The sequence below is a fragment of the Anabrus simplex genome, chromosome 2 (assembly GCF_040414725.1).
Source record: "Anabrus simplex isolate iqAnaSimp1 chromosome 2, ASM4041472v1, whole genome shotgun sequence".
Taxonomy (NCBI): Eukaryota; Metazoa; Arthropoda; class Insecta; order Orthoptera; family Tettigoniidae; genus Anabrus; species Anabrus simplex.
In genome coordinates, this window is record NC_090266.1 from 612,822,229 (window position 1) to 612,843,548 (window position 21,320).

At 40.3% G+C, this 21,320-nt stretch overlaps 1 protein-coding gene across 1 annotated transcript in view; it reads right to left on the reverse strand.

Moving 5' to 3' along the window:
* The window catches only part of LOC136864261 (potential E3 ubiquitin-protein ligase ariadne-2), a 238,468-nt gene that overhangs the window by 171,999 nt on the left and 45,149 nt on the right, over nucleotides 1–21,320 (reverse strand). Inside the window, exons 2-4 of the mRNA XM_067141011.2 lie at nucleotides 18,361–18,401; nucleotides 3,205–3,414; nucleotides 2,817–3,105 (exon numbers count right to left, since the gene is read on the reverse strand). Coding sequence (XP_066997112.1) covers nucleotides 2,817–3,105; nucleotides 3,205–3,414; nucleotides 18,361–18,375 — 514 coding nt within the window. The 5' untranslated portion in view covers nucleotides 18,376–18,401. The remainder of the gene's footprint in view (nucleotides 1–2,816; nucleotides 3,106–3,204; nucleotides 3,415–18,360; nucleotides 18,402–21,320) is intronic.

A 21,320-nucleotide genomic window follows, 5' to 3' on the forward strand; every position in this document is an offset into this window, starting at 1 on the left:
TCAACTATTTAATTTACCATTTGTCTTCTAAATACTGTAACTTCTCCAGAAATGTGAATTTTTCATAGAAAATGGCTTCACAGTTAAATTGTTATACAAAGGCCTTGTATGTTCTTATGTTTGCATGGTTTTATTTATATCAATTAACATAACCATTTTTTTTTTTTTTTTTTTTTTTTTTTTTTTTTTTTGGTTCTTGGAAAACTCACTATTCTTTTCACATAGAGCTACTGCAATGTAAAATTATCTGACAATTACCTAGGATTATGGCAATTCAGCCTGGAATTGTCACAACATATACTTGTGATCTGATGATAATTTAGTGTGGCTGTTGTAGCCTAGGTGCTGTCCTTCTTAGACAAACACTCCATGGAGGGTGGCAGCGTCAACCAGGAGAAGTACTACATGTAACTGAGGTGGAGGAATATGTTATGTTTTATGATAACTGTAAAGAAGTTTAGGGACAGTACATACATCCAGATCTCCAGCCATTAAAATCAACCATTTGTGGTTAAAATTCCACAGCCTGGCCAGAAATCAAACACAAGCCCCCCTTGGACTGAAGGCTAATGTGCTACCACTCAGCTGTGGTGGCAAACACATGTGATCCTATGAAACTTGACAATAACTGTTATATAGAATCAGAAGTGTCTTGTTAAATGCATCCAATTCCTCCTATTGACCAAATGGTGACAGAGATGTAATATTTATTACCTTAATAGAGTGGTGTTCTTGGCTACCTTTATGTAACCCTCTTTACCACCCTAACCTGTGCTAACATCTACTGTATAACACATCTACCCCAATTTGTTTGTCATATTAATGTCTTTGTCTCCCCCTACCATTCTTAATTCCTATACTTCCTCATAAACTAACTGAATAAGTCCTGGGTGTCTTAACACAACGTGGACGGGTCCCGACAAAACTTGAGTTTGCCTGGCCGAGCGTTGCGAACGGGTCCCGAGTTATCTCGTGTTAGCTGCAGACTGAACTTTAGTGCTATTTTCAGAACTATCTGACTGTTGTGGATGGTTTAGCACAGTCGATAGTCACATTTCTTATTGATTATTCTTAATTTTATAGCTTTTCTTTGGATTTCCTGACAACAATACTCATCTAGAGTTGTGCGAAGGTGAAATCTAAGACTTGCAGTGTACATAGGATGCAACACACATGTAAGCAACAAAAAACCAGTGAAGATAACTGGACAGATTTTCTCTGATTTTTCAGTTTTATAACAATTTTCAGTTTCTTGCACAGTAAAGGTTGCACACTGATCCCAAGAGATTCAAATTTAAGAGCAATAAGTAGTACTATTTAATACTTTCATTAAAAATTGTATATCTAATAATATCTCTACATTATCTGCAATGCAAATATGATTTTGCACAAGTTACTAAGGGCCGATTGCAGAAACGGTATATAGACGATGTCTACGGTTAAACAATGCCTATGTATGGCTGACGCATTGCAGAGACGTTATTTATCACTTAGATACTGTCTAAAACCAATGTTCAACCGGTCATGTGTTTAAACACTGCCGAGAGCACTGTTTAACCTCAAATGAGAGTAGTGAATCACAATCAGAGGTTATGTACCATGAAATATGTAATTTGTATTATCATGTTGAGACGATTCGGGAAGAAAGGTTAGTCCGACGGCCTCTCTGTGGTCGCCCGCTGCTAAATCGCAGCAATTTGTTTGACATGCACGGGGAGATAGATCTTAAAATAAGGTTTCGCTTTTCGAGAGAGTTGTTTCTTGTGAATGACAAAGTGACAGTCCGGTAACTGTCAACTTGAATACAATTCTTGGCAACCGATATATTTTATTATATACATGGGGTAATTTCCATGGAATTATAGGTCACTTGGACTGCATACATATCAGAATTACGTGTCCCAATCACCAGAGGGCTGTCACATACACCAACTGGGAGGGATTCACTTATATTTACTGCCAAGTAAGCACACATAATAGTGAAAACTAAAAAAAAAATACGTCGTATGGGTTTTTTATACATATATAATCGTATAAGTTTTCAGCAACTATCATATAGGAAAGGCAAGTAGTGGCGATTATTGTTTAAAGAGAAATGGGGAAGAAGAACCATGGCCATAATAACAGCCCTAGCATTTGCTTGGTGTAAAAGTAGGGAAACTACGGAAAACAATTTTCACGGCTGCCGATGATGCGTTTCGAACCTACGAACTCCAGAATGCAAGCTACATCTATATGGCCCGTACAACACACTCGGTTTCACATTACTATTGCTTCGTCGAAGCTACCGTATTTATGAGTAGATTACACTCACTGTAACAATGCTATAATGAAAGCTACACTCCCCCGTAAGGTGGCATGTCGCTTTAGTGTCAATAATATTATGAGATTTAATTTCCAGCGAAAGCGATACTCTTATCTGTGGTTAAGTCATACTCAGCCATATTTGAGTAATGTGTAGGACGACAAACAGCTGAATGGCGTTCGGCGCCCGCACCAATGAATTTCACTGGTTGCGACAAGCAAAGAGTTGCATGAAAGATACTTCTGTCTCCATTTTCAAACCAAAATTGAAACTTTAAGTGATGTCTAGTTAAACATTGACTGAACATTGTTTATGCAATGGAAGATCATGCTCGATTTAGATGGTGTTTAGGTAGACGATGCCTAAGGCTTAAAACTAGTCATCGTTTTTGCAATCGGTCCTAATAGTTTTCCTGAGGCCACACACCGGAAACTTGTAAAACTGCAGTTTTTTATCTGTTTCCTTAACTTGGTGTTAAAAGTAGTTTTATATAATTTCTCTCAAAAATTACCTGTTGACACTCCTTGCATTATCTGAACTTCAAAATGCATTACCCAACAATCTTTACAAAATGGGTGACCACAGGCTAAATTGTTAAATTTGTCACTACTCTGAGTTGCCAGGCAAACAGGGCAGCACTGAAGCCAGGACTGCTGCACTTGAGTAGTATCTGGGGGATGTGGAGGTTTCACTTTGGAAAGAACCAACAGTTGACTAGCATCACCTCGATATTTCCCTACGATTTCTTGAATTTGCCAGGCATGAGCATGTAAGAGAACTTTAGCCAGAGATGGTGTTATCTGTGGAGAGAAGCAAATCGTCCATGTCATTAAACCATGTAAGAAGTATCAGACTTCATCTATGATAAAAACAACTGAATACTACTGCCAGTCGCTTACCTGCAGGCTGTTACTCAAAGTTTCCACACATTCATTCAAAAGGCGTTCTACTTCTTCAACACTAAGGCAATCAAACACAAAATATTCAGGATCAGTCTTACTCAGGTCAATTTGTTCAATATCACAGTCTTCTTCTGTGTTGTAATAGTCCGCATAACCACAATCTTCTTCTGAATAGTCCATATCTGAATCGCCCTCGTCTCCAGACATCTGTAAAAAGGAAAGACCAACTAGCCATCAATATGCCTGGGAAGAATGAGAGCTTTAAATTAGGATCTAGGGATATAATAATGCTCACACGAGAGGAGAGGAATGAGAAAGAGGGAGGACCAGGTACAAGTTTTGTGATCAGTTCTTTGCACTTTGATAATCTGCATTATGATGGCTGAATTATTATGTTTAGCTGCAACTTTTTTCAAATATTTTTTACAATTTTCTTTACGTCACACTGACACTGATAGATCTTATGGTGACAATGGGATAGGAAAGGGCTAGAGTGGGAAGGAAGTGCCCGTGACCTTAATTAAGGTACAGCCCCAGCATTTGCCTGGTGGGAAAATGGGAAACCACAAAAAACCGCCTTCAGGGCTGCCAACAGTGGGGTTTAAATCCAATATCTCCCGAATGCAAGTACACAGTTGCGCGACAATAACTGCACAGAAAACTCGCTCGGTTTAGCTGCAATTACACATATATGGAAAAGAAAGGATTCCACCTGATCAATACAATTTATTATACTTGTATAATTGTATTGATTAGGTAGAATCCTTTCTTTTCCATATATGTGTAATCCATCAATACAGACATGAAGCTCATAAATAACGATAATGATTAGCTGCAATTGTTTGGGATATGTTCTACCCTTGTAATGAATATAGGAAGTCTAGGGAAAAATCACACTTCAGATTAGTGACATAAATGGCTGAGGCTTGAGATCCAACTATCGTTTTTCAATCCTATAGTAGAAAATGTTAAACTATGTTGATGGGTGTGCATACACCCCTCTCACAGGCAGACACCTCTCCTTAAAGGATGGTTTTTTAGGTCCATGTTGTGTATGAGTAATTTACTCCTCTTATATGGCCACACTCTATTATGGACACAAAAACACCATAGCCACTAGAAACTCCAATTAAAGCTCTACTAAATGGGCAGTTGTTTTCAAAATAAATTCATGAGCATGTTGATTTTGTATGAAAATACTCTACTAGTACAGTATTCTACTCACTTACTTTTTGGACAGATGATACTTCTAAGAATTGCAGTTACCGTAACTTGTAGCGCAGGTTTTACAAATTCTTGGAAGGCAACACTAAGTTATGCTCTCTTTCCTTAGCAGTTCTGTTATCTGAAATGCTCGACAATGCTAGAATTTGTACTTTCACTGTCAGATTACTTTTAAATTGACTCGTAGACTTTTGATGTGTTCAGTTTTATGTTCATAAGTTAGTGTGTTTTAATATGGCTCTGAGGAAGTAATTCTAAAAGAAAAGGTACTTATAATAGATTATCACAAATGTGAAAAGTGTGGTGTGCGTAAACTGTCCAAAGTGCTTATGACTGGAAGGTGACGGGAAGCAGAAACTGTGAAAAACCATGAGGAGCTAACGAAAGAATGGCATTTAAATGGCAACAAACAGCATATGAAACAGTTTCAAAGCGGTGGTGGAGTTCTTATTGATAAGGCAACTCTAGAGTTGTTCGGCAAAATAAGTAAGAATATCCCTCTGTCAAGACCAATGATAGCGTTAGAATTCACGGCAAAATTAGGTATCAGAGATTTCAAAGCCTCAAATGGGGTTAGACAGAGAGATTAAAAAACCAACATGGTATCAACTTCAGAGCGGTTTGTGTAGAAACATCCAGAGTTAATATGGATACTGTTGAAAACTGACAAAAGAAATTAAAATTACCTTCAATCACAGATGGTATTCTCCAGAAAATATTTCGATTGCCAATGAAACTGGATTATTTTTCCATGCTTTACCCAACAAATCTTTGTGTTGAAAGGAAACCCTTGTATTGGTGGAAAAGTTGCAAAGAAATGTCTTACGGTCTTGTTATGTGCAAGTATGAGTGGAGAACAGGAGAATACTTCTAAACTTTCTATTGTACACAAAACTATTGTAAACAAAACTTGTTTAGTTGTTTTACTGAAACAAAGTCAAAACTTTGTGTTGAAAGGAAACCCTTGTAATGAATATAGGAAGTCTAGGGAAAAATCACACTTCAGATTAGTGACCATGATACTGATACAGCCCCAGCATTTGCCTGGAATGAAAATGGGAAACCACAGAAAACCATCTTCAGGGCTGCCGACAGTGGGGTTATGTGAGTACAGCACAGTGCAGAAATATAGTACGTTATACTATGTACTGTTCACTAAATTGCAGGTGTTCTTGTCACATACATGGGTTATCAAGTTCCAACTTATTTTTAATGGTACCCATTTCATACTCTCACTTGAGCAGACATTTTTGGACCCAAAGGTGTCTGTTATAGAGAATTTTACTATACTGGTATCTGTATACAAGTAGGTCTATACAGGGTGTAACAATATGGTATGGCTAAACTTCCAGGACCCATTCCTCACACGAAGAATAAATGTGTTATATAGATATGAGTCCCTTTCCTGTAAACCATGTGACCTTGCCGTGGTGGGGAGGCTTGCGCGTCCCAATGAAGCAGACAGCCAAGCCCCAGGTGTAACCATATCGGATGGATATCTATCGAGAGACCAGACTAACAAATGGTCCATTGAAAGGGGGGTAGCAGATTTTTGGAAGTTGTATGGGCAGCAGCATTGACTGATATGGCCTTGTAATAATTGTCTAAATGGCTTAGCTGTGTTGATAATGCCACACAACTGAAAGCAACGGGAAACTACAGACAAAACTAACTCCCAACGACATGCAGGTCTCTCTGTATGAATGATGTACTTATGATGGTTTCCTCCCACGTAAAATATACTGGAGGTAAAATAGTCCCCCATTCGGATCTCCGGGTGGGTACTATTTGAGAGGGGGCGATCATCTGGAAGATGGATACAGACATTCTGTGATTCGGAGTGTTGAATGTTAGAAGTTTGAATTGTTGTGGTAGGTTAGAGAATCTGAAAAGGGAGATGGGTAGACTAAAGTTAGATGTAGTTGGTATAAGTGAAGTACGTTAGCAGGAAGAGCAGGAATTTTGGTCAGGCGACTACAGAATTATCAACACAAAATCAAACAGGGGAAATGCACGAGTTGGTTTAATAATGAATAAGAAAACAGGGCAGCGGGTAAGCTACTACGACTAGCATAGTGAATGGAGTATTGTTGTAGAGACAGACACCAAACTAGTGCCCACACAACAGTGCAGGACTATATGCCGACTAGTTCAGCGGATGATGAGGAAATCGAAAGAATGTATGAAGATAAGATTGAATACAATATATAAAAGGTGACATGAATCTAATTGTGATGGGAGACTGGAATGCAGTGGTAGGCCAAGGAAGAGATGGTAATACAGTTGGAGAATTTGGATCGGGACAAAGGAATGAAAGAGGAAGTCAGCTGATCGAATTCTGCACCAATCATAATTTAGTCCTTGCTAATACTTGGTTCAAACATCAGAAACGATGGCTGTATACGTGGATGAGACCTGGAGACACTGGAAGGTATCAAATAGACTTCATTATGTTTAGGCAGAGATTCAGAAACCAGGTGCAGGATTGCAAAACTTTCCCAAGAGCAGATATGGACACTGATCACAACTCATTAGTCATGAAATGCCAACTGAATATAAGAAAGGAGGGAAAGCAAGGAGATGGGATCTAGACAAGTTGAAAGAAAAGAGTGCAGGATTGTTTCAAGGAACATGTAGCACAAGGACTAAATGAAATGGCTGAAGGAAACACAATAGAGGTAGAATGGATAGTTGTGAAGAATGAGGTCAGCAGGGCTGAAGGAATATTATGAAGAAAGGAAAGATCAACTAAGAATCAATGAATAACTCAGGAGATACTAGATCTGATCGATGAACGACGAAAATACAAGAATGCACTAAATGAAGAGGGTTGAAAAGAATACAGGTGATTAAAGAATGAAGTGGATAGAAAGTACATGATGTAGATTGAATCACAAATGAAGAGATACTGAAACAAATTTGTGAGAGGAGGTCGATTTGGCTAAATTTGATGAGAAGAAGGGATAGAATGACAGGACACATGTTAAGACACCCAAAATTTGTTCAGCTGATTTTTTATGGAAGTGTAGGGGGTAAGGACAGTAGGGGTAGACCAAGGTATGAATATGACAAGCAGATTAGAGCAGATGTAGAATGCAGCTGTTACGTAGAAATGAAAAGGTTAGCACAAGATAGGGTGGCATGGAGGGATGCATCGGACCAGTCTGTGGACTGATGACTCAATCAACAACAGACATGAGTCCAGAAACTCTATATTTCTATGTGAGAGCTTATTTTCTACAACTCTACGCAGTACATTAATCATGGGAAACACAAAGGAAAATAACATAAGAGTCGTCTCTTATCATTGATACATGCACCAACCCGTCGCAACAGCAGGCATTTTGAACATTTCATGTAAGAAAGAGTTTCATGGAGTATGCTGGTAAGTTATGTTTCTGCAATATGCAGAGTTGTAGAAAATGAGTTCTAACATGGAAATAAAGCATTTCCAGACCCATGTCCTATAACACATCTTTTACGTGTGAGGAATGTATCCTGAAAGTTTGGCTGTACCATATTGTCACATTCTGTATACAGGGTGAATCACCGTCCTAAACCTTGCACCTCAAATATTTCTGAAATGGAAGGTGCTACTGATGTGCTGTTTTCATAGAAATGAAGTATAACCAAGGTCGCATAATTGTAGCCCATGCACAGATATTAATAATGATTAGAATTTGAGAACGTTATGTTTTCTCAAATGGAACAAAAATTAGAATGCCAAGGGCATTTTTCTTTCTTCCAGGGTTTTAGGTGAAAGCTATCAATGTTTGAACATTGTAAATACCTAGTTTTCTCCTGCATTCAACTGCTTAGTTATGACACTATGACGTTCTTATGTTCGCTTCCTTTACACTACACTGATTGCATTGTGACTTCCTTGTCAGTTACTTTGTGATAATTCAAGAAGTAGGACGTGGTGGAAGATTGTATTTAACAATGCTGAAAAAGCCGACATGTCAACGGTGCATGGAGAATGATGTTCGTTCTTAGGATCTGTACGCAGAATGATGTCCCAATAGATGTCACCCATTTTAACAATTATTTGTGAACCTCTTCAACCAATTACATGAAACTGGATGTGTAACGCCTCGAAAACATAACAGAAACGAATGAGTGACTGGAGAAGAAGGTAAAATTAAGGTTCTAGCTACTGTTGCTGTACATCCGCATGTTAGTTCCTGTGCAATTGCACGAGCAAGTGGCATGAGTCGGGCAGGTGTACTACGCTTTCTCCCCAGTCATATGTTCCATCCGCAATATGTCTCTCTACATGAAAACTATTTCAAGAATCATGTTAACTTTTGTACATGTATCATGTATCTTGTTTAGTAATGAAGCAACATTTACAAATCATGGCCAAGTAAACCTCCGAAACATACAATTTTGATCCATAAACAATCCCCTTTGTCTTCATTATGTGGAACATCAATGTCCATTGAGTTTAAATATGTGGTATGTAATAGTGAACCATTAGCTCACAGACCCTTCTTTTATAGAAGGAACACTAGGTCCTCAAAAGTACCTCAACCTCCTAACAGACCAACTTCCACAGATGTTAGAAGATGTTCCACTGCAGACTAGGACAAGTGGTATCAGCATGGCTGTCCAGTGGCTAGTGCATGATATACTAAAGCTTTTGCAATTTACAAACTTCATCATATTGGTCCGTATAGATACAGCTTAATTAAGAGCAAATATTTGGTCTTAAATTTCACTACAGCTTGTCTTTACCAATTGTTTACAAATCACTGGATTGGATGAAAATGGCCTGTACTTTGACTGGACCGTTCACCAGAATTGACCTCTTTAGATTTTTGTTCTCTTGGCAAAGCTAAAAGACTTGTTTGCAGGGATGTACCGATCACACCAGATGATATGAGACTATATATTACTGCTGCTTGTGTTGAAATTTCTGATGAAATGCTAGAAAGTGTGCATCAGTTTTTATATGGCAGACTGGAAGCTGGTAGTCATTTTCAACATAACCTTTGACGGCCAATTCTCTTTCTTCTTCAGAATCCAAAGATTTTTTCTTTTTTTCCCCCCTTAAGTTAGTGCTGATGCATGGAGTAGACAACTGCCAGCAATTACAATTTTCAAACTATAATAGCTCGTAATCTACTTGTACCAGAACCCTGGAAAAAGAAAAAAGAAAAAAGAAAAAAAAAAAAACTCCACCACTGACATAATTTATTCTAGTTTTATCTTGTTAATGTCAATATGCATTGTTCCATTTGAAAAAATGACAATGATGATGATGTTGCTTGTTGTTTAAAGGGACCTAACATCTAAGGTCATCAGCCCCTAATGGAACAAGGTGGACGGCATGATATCATAATTACAATTTTAAAATGTATCCACTGACTGGAGTTAAAAAAAAAATGGTGATGAAAAATGATTAGGAGATGAAAACAATCAGTGGATCTAATTCGCAATGACTTATTTTCTAATAAAATAATAGAAAATACAGGTGACAAAGGAATAAGGCATTGCCTGGAAGTACAGATATATATATATATAATTCAAGTTAGAAGTTAAAATAACACATTAAAATACGCAAACACGAACTAAAATAAAGTCAATGGGATAAAAGCACAGTTAACACAAAGATAAAAGCGCAGTTAACACAAATACACTAGGACAAAGGACATCATTATACACAATAAAAAGACCACTATCCCTCATAAAACGGATGACGAGGTCTGCTGACTGCTCGTCATCTCGCAGGATGAGGGAGATTGTACTCGGGAGGTTAAGGCTACAGCGCAGATCGACGAGGTCCGAGCACTCCGTAAGGATGTGTACCACGGTAAGATGATCGCAGCAAGTACACACAGGAGGGGTTCTCCCTTCAGTAAATAGGAGTGCGTTAGTATACCGTCGCCGATCCGAAGACGACATAATACCGTTGCTTCCCTCCGAGAAGCCTGAAAGGAAGTTCACTTGCTGGAACCTTGTAAGGCAAGGGGGGCAGTGTAACTGCCTCCTTGGCAGCCTTATCTGCTAACTTGTTTCCCTCTACACCTATGTGGCCTGGGAGCCACATGAACATGATTTTGGTGCTGGCATCTGAACACCCGGCCAGCAGGTCCTGGATCTGCTGCACCAGAGGGTGCCGAGGGAAACAGGTATCAATAGACTGTAGTGAGCTCAAGGAGTCGGTACACAGAAGAAAGTGTAGGCACTCATCGGACAGTGCGTACCGCAGAGCTTCACAGATAGCATAGAGCTCTGCTGTGTACACACTACAGGTTTCCGGGAGAGCAAAAAGAAACCTATCATTGTCGATAACAAACGCACAGCCCACCTTCGTTTCTGTCCTTGAACCATCCGTGTAAACGGAACTTGGATACCGGCCAACAACAGACAGGAAGAGCCTCCGATAAACTGAAGAGTCCGTGCTTTTCTTCCGCCCAGTGTACAGATCCAGGATTAGTTCAGGTCATCGTATTATCCATGGAGGTACCCCACTTAGTTGTCTGACAAGGCAGGGAACCAAATGTACATCGAACATTCTGTAACTGCTATCCAAGCGTATTCCAACCAGCAGCGTTGCTCGAGGATGAGCATCGTACAGCGGACGGTTTCCATTGTGAAATACTCAAGGACAGCTTGGGTGAAGTGTCATCTGTCGCAAATTTGCAATTAGTGCTGCTAAGAAACTTCAAGATATTCAACTTCTTGGTGCAATGCAATTTCAACTGCCGCACATGTGGCTCTCACGATAATTTGCTATCGAAAAGGAATCCAAGAAGTTGGTAAGTGTTAACTACAGGAAGAAAAGATTCTCTAAGAAAAGCTCAGGATCTGCATGAAGAGTGCGCTTCCGGGAAAAGTGGACTACAGTGGTCTTCTCGCTTGAAAACTGAAAGCCATGTTCTAAAGTCCACCGTTCCACTCCCCTAATAGCTTGCTGTAATTGCCGTTCTGCGACTGCCATATTATGCGAGCTATAATGCAGAGCAAAATCATCCGTATGCAGGGTGAAGGGAAATTTGCGCACTCGGGCATCGCAGCACGACTCCTCACATGCCAGCAATAAAAAAAGTCTCTCACAAAAGTTCGTCCTGCGAGTATATCCAACAGAAGAAAAAGAACGTTGAAGAGTGGCAATCTGGCAACACTGTAACCACATGTAGGGTAACTATCTCTGTCAGCACATACTAGTCGTGATGTGCAGTTGGTGCAGTGGATAGAGTTTTGGGTTGGCATGCAGGAGTTCGAGGGTTCGATACTAGGTTGAGGCGCACTTTTTTATTTGCTAATTTCCATCGGACATTACATACTGTAATAGTAAGACACCGTTTCTTAGGTCACATGTATCCTACATTTACAAAATTTAATAACGCTGAACACGTTGTAACGCACCTAGTAAATGGTGCGAATACATTCACACCCACGACGTGGAAAGGGCGTCTTTCAAAGCTGACCAATGAAAACGAATGTTCGTGCCTTTCTAGGATCGTAGTATGTAAGTGCAAGTAGTTTCTAGAGGACCCACTGCAATCGCTGTTGACGATTAAGATGTCAGTTACCATACCACCTGGACTACATTTACGAAATAAAAAAACATACGCCTCAAACCAAGATCGACCCCTCAACCTCCCGCATGCTAACCCAAAACTCTATCCACTGCACCAATTGTACCACACGACTAATATGTGCTGACAGAGGTAGTTACCCTACATGTGGTTACAGTGTTGCCAGATTGCCACTCTTAAACGCCCTTTTTCTCCCGGATATACTCGCAGGACGAACTTTTGTGAGAGACATTTTTTATTACTGGCATGTAAGGAGTCGCGCTGCGACGCCCGAGTGCGCGAATTTCGCTTCACCCTGTATAGCGACGGTATTACTGCTGAACCAGCAGCAGCAACAATACCGTTCATGGCAATCAAAGAGTGACACTAAGAACCGATCCCTGTGGGACTCCATTTTCTTGAATGTGGTATTGCGAATATGCCCTCCCAACTTGGAGAGGGAATAAACGAAGGGACAAAAAATTCTCAATAAATGCCGGCAAGTTACCTCGAAATCTCCATAGGGACTGAAAGGATAAGTATCGCCATGTGGTGCCATAGGCCTTTTCTAAGTCGAAGAAAACATCTACCAAATGCTGTTTGCGGAGAAATGCATCCTGGACAGAACTCTCCAGGCATACCAGGTGGTCAGTGGTTGAGCAAGCGGCTCGAAAACCACATTGGTACTCGGACAAAAGTCCTTGTTTCTCCAGACACCATACAAGCTGGCGATTTACCATCCTCTTAAATAGCTTGCACAAACAGTTAATGAGACAAATAGGTCTACAGCTTCCTGCATATTTAGGATTTTTGTCAGGCATGAGGACAGGAATAACTATGCCCTTTCGCCACTGAGATGGAAACTCACCATCTATCCAGAGCCGGTTGAACACTCGAAGGAGATATAATAGACTATCCCCACTAAGGTGTTTCAACATCTAGTTATGGACACTGGACCAGGAGACGTGTCCTTGCAAAGCGCCAAGGCGCTGCGGAGTTCCCACTCCGTAAAGGGCACGTTATAGTCCTCTGAAGCTTGAGTGGCAAAACTAAGGTGATGACGTTCTGCCTCCCGTTTCAGAGTGAGGAAATCACGATGTTAATTCCCGGAGCCAGACACGTCCGCGAAATGACTTGCAAGATGGTTAGCACTCGAGAGTGCTTCAGTGACCATACTGCCTGCAATGGAAATTCCCGGTACAGAAGATGATCCTTGGATACCCGAAATACGTCGAAGCTTAGTCCACACTTGAGATGAGGGAGTATGTGACGTCATAGACGACACATATCTCTCCCACGAAGCTTTCTTAATTTGGCGAATAAAACCTCACGCCTTAGCGCAGAGTTCTTTAAATGTTACCAAGTTGGCCACAGTAGGCTGCCTACGATAACATTTATGAGCATGACGGCATTCTTTGATAGCTGCTGCAATGTCTTCGTTTCACCAAGGAACGAGTTTTCGGCGAGGAGTCCCTGGGAAGGAGGGAATGGACTCCTCAGCAGCAGCAAGGATAACTTGTGTTATGTAAGTTATTTCGCCGTCTACGGTCCGCCTTGTCTCATCGTTAAAGACAGCTAGGGATGTGAACTTTGGCAAATCAGCATGTTTAAGAATCCATTGACGAGGAGCCTCGACGGATTTTTGTTTTAACAAAGTAAGAAGAATAGGAAAATGGTCACTGTCACAGAGATCATCGTGTGTATTCCACCGACACAGCGGAGCCAACGTTCGGCTGCATAGACTTAAGTCTATGCGAAAGTATGTGCCATAACATACACTGAAATGCATTGGTTCACCTGTATTCAAAATACACTATATAAATCCAGCTCTGTCAGCAATGTTTCCAACTCCCTTCCCCTGGGGTAAGGTGCTTCAGAGCCCAACATAGGGTGATGGGCGTTAAAGCCGCCCAATAAGAGGAAGGGAGTGGGACGCTGATCTATAAGATTAGTGACATCATTTATGTCAAGAGGCTGGTCTGGTGGAAAATAAACATTACACACTGTTGCTATGACAGGCAGCGGAACGCGAACTGCTACAGCCTCGAGTGGGTTTTTTAGTGGAATCTCTTCACTGTAGGTATCAGAACGAACAAAAATGCCAACACCACCGGAAGCCCGGTCAGCATAATGTCGTTCTGTCGAGTACAGTCGAAAATTTCTCAAAACCGTATGATGGACCTAGTCTGAAATCTGTTTCCTGAATACAGACTATACTCGCCGAATACTCGCTAATGAGCTGGTGCAGCTCAGCAAGATGCCTATCATAACCGTTACAATTCCATGGCAACAGTGCCATAGTGTGGGTGTGGACTTCCTAGGTTTAGGTTAGAAGCAGCATAATGCTACCTAACCTACACTCACATCTCCATCCGAAGATGGAGATAAATGCTCCATGTGCATGTCACCAGATGAGGTGATGCATGCCTTGAATTTCTTCGACATAGTCCGGGGCGGGGCTTCTTCCTACAAGGGGAGCGCGCAGGCTTTCCAGGAGGAAAGCCCACTGGTGCAGATTCAGACCCTCCGTGTGGAGGGCGAGAGACCCCACCCGCAGGAGAAGGGGAAGAACGCCTTGTAAGGACGCTCTTCTTTCCCGCCGTCGATTCTTGTTTAGATAGGCTGGGAGGTGATTTCCTAGCCCTGGTCGACGATGCTGCCTCCGCCGGCTTAGGTGCGGCTTTCGCCGACCTCATGAGAAAAGGAGACGATGTATTCTTCCCCTGCTGTGCTGGCGTAGGTATCTTAGCCGGCACAGACTTGTTGGTGGTCGAAGGCCGGGATGAACCCGCCTTCGAGCTCTTTCTCTTCCAGCGTTGCTCACAGGAGCAACTGCAGTCTTGTGTGCAGCGATCTTCTGGGAAGGTGTTCCAGTTGTAAATGACAAACCTGGGAGAGACTGTGCTATCATGCTGACGCCTAGTGTCTTGGCTGGTGCATTCAGAGAATTAAACTTACGGCGCACTTCCTCGTAGGAAAGACCATCCAGGGTGAACTAACATTTAAACATAATTTCTGTCTTACATTTTATCAAAAGTCTCTTTCAGCATGCCTTATTCTAGGGAAGAATTCAAAGTTATTTTTTCAATAACTTGAGACAGAAAGTACTCCAAAACAAACTCTTTCACAGTTCAGAACATGTTCAGTCTTTTATATCAGTAATTCATTGCAAACAAGGGCAAAATCCATTATGTACAAAATTGCACTACAGACAAAATAGGTGGACAAAATGATAGTAGGCAAAAGGAAATTGTAGGCAAAAATAAGCTTAGGGTGGAATAATTCATAGCCAAAATAACTGTGGGCAAAATACTGCTAATCCAGCAATAAATTATATTTCCAAATGCAAATTAGTATTCTTTTTACAGCATACTTGCATGCAAATCAATAGACGAGTTATGAAATGAAATGTTATTAAAGATAACAGAAGATTTGTAAGCAAGTTGATATTAAAATATTTGGGCATTGTATTCGAACAGGATGAATGTATACCGAATGATGGGAGTATCAATGTCCAAGACAAGTAAGGTTTGTGTTGTATGTTGATCTTCGGTAAAATAATTTAAAAGATTTAAAAAAAAAGGAAGTACCTATGTTTTTTGATATTCGGGCATTCTGTTGTAGGCCAGAACAATTAAATGATAGATGGACTCTTATTCACGTAACTGACCTACTCAGTACTAAATACAAAACGTACTAATTTATGAATAGTTTGTTTTGGAATAGTAGCTCTGAAAACAATGGGCTGTGCACAGTCCAACCTTGCACCATCTACTTTCTTTTCGTGGTACAGGTGAATCATCAGCCTGCGTCTCTTCGTCTAAACAAAAAAATAAGCCCACATTTGTGGAGAGGTGAAGTATCTCTAGAGTTTGTATTCGGAGTAAAATTATGGAGCTAAAAACTTGCATTCCAAATGAAACAAGTACAAATCTTGCCCGAACTATCACTTGATATGTTATCTGGTTCATAGGCAGAGTCTTCATCACTGTCATCTATTTGTGAACCCCCGTCTCCCGATAAAATATCCCACTATCACTGAACTGGGGTGAGGACATGTTTGTACAGTAACACAGTTGACAGCACGACAGATCTGAACCGCTCAGCACCCGACACATCAAGTGCTTCCGTAGAGATCATTGCAAGGAGAAACTACCCTTTCTATTATTTCAGTTTGAAATTCCCGATAACTGTTGCCTTATAGTGGACAATAGATAAACTACTACCTCCAAGCAAGGGAAGGGAACCGTATGAGATACATGCAGCTGCCTATAAACACGCGTGAAAATCATCCCCGTATGGTATACAGATGCCGTTCACAACCAGGAAAGCAGTGTGCCCGTATCCTGTGTGATCATAGTGTTGAAAGTGTTGAGGGTAGAACTTGCCCATGGGCTCAGCAGGAGAGTTGCTAGCTGCTCCATTGCAGCACGATTCTCTTTTGTTGCTAGGAGCTTAGTTACATCCTACCAACCGTCGCCAACCATGCCAAAACAGCATCGGGTATATTATCTTATATATATAAACATTGATTTCTTTACAGCACATAACCCCAGCGAAGTAGGAATCATATTTTGTTTACGCGTGTGTGTATTAATTTTTCTCCACAGGTTTGGTTACAGAATAAGGAGTTGGACTTCATTTAGGAGTAAGTAAAGTAAACTCGTGTCCTCATCCTGAGGTAGTGCAGCTCTTTTCAGGCACACCCCCAATGGAGGTGAGCTGCATGTACCATTTCAACCACATACCAGCCCTCCTGCCATTCTTAAATTTCTGGCAATACTGGGAACTGAACCCGGGCCGTCGAGGACGGCACATAATAGTGCTAACCGTTACACTACAGAGGAGTGATGCCATATTATATACAAACTTCAACCAATAAGAGTTGTAGCTGATACAAGAGGTATAGAAAATATTGCACAATGTATGATGTTAAATCATAAAAGTAAATATATTTCTAGGGACAGATTGATGGGTCCTCAGCCTCGGCTGGACACTTCCCTTTCCTACAAGTAATATGAGGTAAGACTGGTATTGCTGACTTTTTGCAATAACAAAATTTAAGCAACTCTCCTCTTCATACACACACAACACGTTACAATACAAAGATCACAGAAAACCAGCAATAGTGAATACATTCCTCCGTATAGGATTGGCATCAGGAAGGGCATCCGACCATAAAACGGGACCAAATCTACTTGTGCAACCTCACTAAGGTGTGAGAAAAGCAGAAGAATAAGCTCACCCGACAAAAAATTAGTCACCCTAGTGGGCACGCACAGATGGATCATTAAGCAATCAGTGAGACATTGACTTTTCAAGTGGACAGTGTACGTCAACATGGGTACATGTAAGGATGTGACAGAGTGGCAAAAATGGGCAATCGTGTTTGGCGTGAAGTTGCTGGATTTGTTGAAGTTTCGCAGCGAACTGTTCAATGTGTCTATAATCAGTGGTGTACTACACGTGGCCATGAAACATGACATCAGAATTGTAGTCTGAAAAATATCCTGACTGAGAGGTACCGCAGAGGCATTTCACAGCTTGTGAATCATAATCGCTTCCAAACCCGACAGAAATTGCTGCAGTCAGTGAATGAAGGTCCATCCCAAACTATTAGCAAGAGAACATTGCGACGGGAACTGCATGAAATGAATATTTGGAGTCTGTCACCTCGCAAGAGACCATTGCTCACACAGGCACGTAAAGCTGCGCGTCTTCAACGGGCTAGAAATCATCGAGCGTGGACAGGAACTGACTGGCAGAACATAATGTGGTCTGATGAATCACATTTTTGCCTTTCAGTCAACATCTGCATGATGAGTATGCTACTGATACCCCAATTTTTCACGATGACAAGAGCAAAGTTCTCGGGCTGGACACATATGTGACTGGTTTTTTGAACACTCACCTACCCTATTACATCTTGATTGGCCTGCAAAATCACCTGACTTGAACCCCATTGAAAATCTGTGGGACATGTTGTAACAACGTGTAAAATGCCAACATCAGCATCCCCGCAATTTGGTGGAACTACACAATCGAATCCTCAGTGAGTGGCTTAACCTGGATGCAACATAACTGTACAACATTGTGGACTCACTTCCTAACCAAATCCAGGTGGTTATCAAGTCCAGAGGCAGAGTTGAATGGTATTAGATGATGCTTGTAAGGATTTCTCCAGGGTTGACTTAATTTTTGTCCAGTGAGCTTATAATTAATGCTGTGGAGTCCATACGCAAGTTTTACCTCCTAAATTCAATTCAATGGAAATACACCACTAATATGAAAACTGTAGTTTTCCAGATACCATAAAGACATCAATGATTATTTCACTTACTCTCCTTTTACACTTGGTGACTTTAAGTACCTTGCAAATTATAGAAATTAAATATTCATTTACCTTTTGAGCTTCCATTATTCACCACTTCTTATAAACATCACCTGAAACAAAAATTTTGTACCATGTTTTACACTGAAAACAAAATGTTCATTTCACTCAAAATTCCCCATTAAGTAACTACCATGCTAGCAGACAGTGCAGCTGCAAGTAAACTACAGGACAGGATAGAAACAAGCAAGCTGAAATGGTTTGAGCACATGATGTGAATGGGAGAAGACTGAGTTTGAAAGAAAGTATTTACAAAGAAACCCACATGAAGGCCTCGAAAGAGTTGGATAGATACAGTAGAGGAGAGTATAGGGAGTAGGAAAGATAGATGAAATACTGAAGTAGGAAAAGAGTGGTGGAGAGAAAGGCAACGATGAAGGTCCTCGATTCCTAACCCGACCCAGAAGAGAGCTGGAAATGAAGAAGAAGGAGTAGTAAACATACAGCCTTATTATTACACTCAAAATATGGTGGACATTTCTTCAAGGCAGCAGCATAACCCAGTGTTCCGCAACCAGTGAGCCGTTACAAGTTGAAAGGTGTGCATCGGTCATTAACTGTAGTTTTAAATTTTTTTTTTATCGTAGTTGCTGAGTTTCATATGCTTGTATTTCATTCTTTGCCTCAGCACTGATGAAATAAGATGATTTTTGTTTATTCTTTATTATATGTTCCAAATTTTTATGTATTCTAGGGAATTAAATGTAAATTATATGTTCACAGTTGTTATATCATAATATTTATTTTCAGTATCTTTCTATTTCTCACCTCTACTTCTGTGCTATACGGCTTCTTTGTTATCCTTGCTACATGTTCTGTGTACAAGTTTTTCCCAAACTGCTGGAATTAGCAACATTTTACCTGTCCTTTATTACCTTATTATGTTGTTTTAGTACTTGTCCCCCCACCCCCACCAATTTGTTTGTTCTTCAACTTTATTACTTTCTTTCTATACCGATACACTGACCCATTGTTAGGTTTCCCTTTGAAGAGTATATAATCAATGATTGCAATTATTTCAGTTCTATTATAGCTGTGCTCTGAAGTAGTAAATAACTGTAATTCCTGGTCAGCTTTATTGTTATTGGATTATTTCATATTTTTTCAAGTTGACAAATTCCTTGCATGGAGTGTTCCGTCAACAAGTAAAAAAAAAAACCTCTTATTGGTATTTTTGTTGTGGTGATAAAACATAGCCAATCCCCAAGTGTATCGTTTATGGTGAGAAACTCAGCAATGCTGCTATGGTTCCCAGCAAACTGAAACAATATTAGATAATTATATAATTATATGCATCAGCAGTTGGAACAAAATAAAAGAAAAGTGTGTTCATGACTACAACAATTCATGTTTAAGAAAAAAAAGTACAAGAAGCACTTATTGTAGAGGCCAAAAAACCACATACAATAGCTGAAATGTTATTAATGTCTACTTGTAAAGAAACAGTGGAAATAGTCCAGGGTTCAGAAGCTACTAGTGAAAATGCAAAAATTCTTCTGACTGGTGACAATCAATCGCCGAGTTATTGACATGTCCTGCGATATTAAAGATATTATAAATGAGAAAATCAACAGCAGTCAGAAATTCTCACTTCAGATCAATGAATCCACCGATAACAGCGGTCATGCACAGTTTCTTGCCTATATTTAGTACATCGTTGGAGATGTACAGTAATTGCGACTTTTTTTCATAAAGATCTTCCAGAGCAAGCCAGGGGTGAAGATATATTTTGTTTGACTAATAAATATGTGCTCCAAAATGAATTCAAATGGAAGGATTGTAATAATAATAATAATAATAATAATAGTTATTGTCTTTACATCCCACCAACTACTATTACGGAATTTAGTCTCACAGGAGTTCTTTTGTGTGCCAGTAAATCTACCAACATGAGGCTGGCGTATTTGAGCACCTTCAAATATGACCGGACTGGGCCAGGATCGAACCAGTGCCTGAACCGTCTGAGCCACTTAGCCTGGCATTTTTAGTGTTTGTACAGACAGGCCGAGCGAAAGGATCAGTAGCCTAAGCATGCAAACTTAATCCTAACATGCAATGCGATCATTGTCTTATTCACCACAAAGCCATTGTTGCTATATCTCTGACGGTTTCTCTGAAAGTTGTACTGGAAGAAGTTGTAAATATAATGAACCTTGTCAAATCATGGCCCCTCAATTTGCAGCTGTTTCCCGTTCCGTGTCGGGAAGTGGGGCCAGAAGACACAACACTCCTGCTACATACAGAAGTACGATGATTATCATGAGGAAAAGTGTTAATGCAAATACTGGAACTTAACGAAGAGACATATGTGCCTTGACTGTTGAGGGCATGAAAGGAGATGAAGCTAACCAGGCTACAGGCAACCCCACTAAATACGCTGACCCATTAAAGCTAAAGGAGGTTGATGGGAAGTACAATGTCCAGGTACACACCTAGTTTCTCACACTCTGATAGAATGCATTTCTCTGCTGAATCCTTTTGGTAATCTCCATGACCAGCCCTGCATCCTACATCAGTTTGCTTCTGAAGTACTTGAAGCTCTCCACAATTTCAAGGTTTTGTCCGTTTACTTTCATCATTCCTTTCTCTTAGCTTTCTCCTCTAGTTAACACCATTGCCTTGAAGTTTTTCACGCTCATTTTCATTCAATAATTTTCAATAATCACACACAGTATGTTGAGTTGCCCTTGTACTTCCTTTTCATTTGCTCCCCATACAACAATTTGATCTGCAAACAGGATTATCTTCAGCTCCTTGTCATCATATTTTACCTTTGTCTCCTTCACAACTTCGTCCATAAATATTACAAATAATCGTGGTGACAGCAAATTTCCTTGCTGTAGTCCAGCTTCATTCCAAAACCATTCTGTCCTCCCAACATGTACTTGGACACTGCTACAACAATTTTTGTAGAATGCTTGCAAATATTATTTCATTTGTTTTCCAAATCCTTTCTGTTGCATTACTTTCCA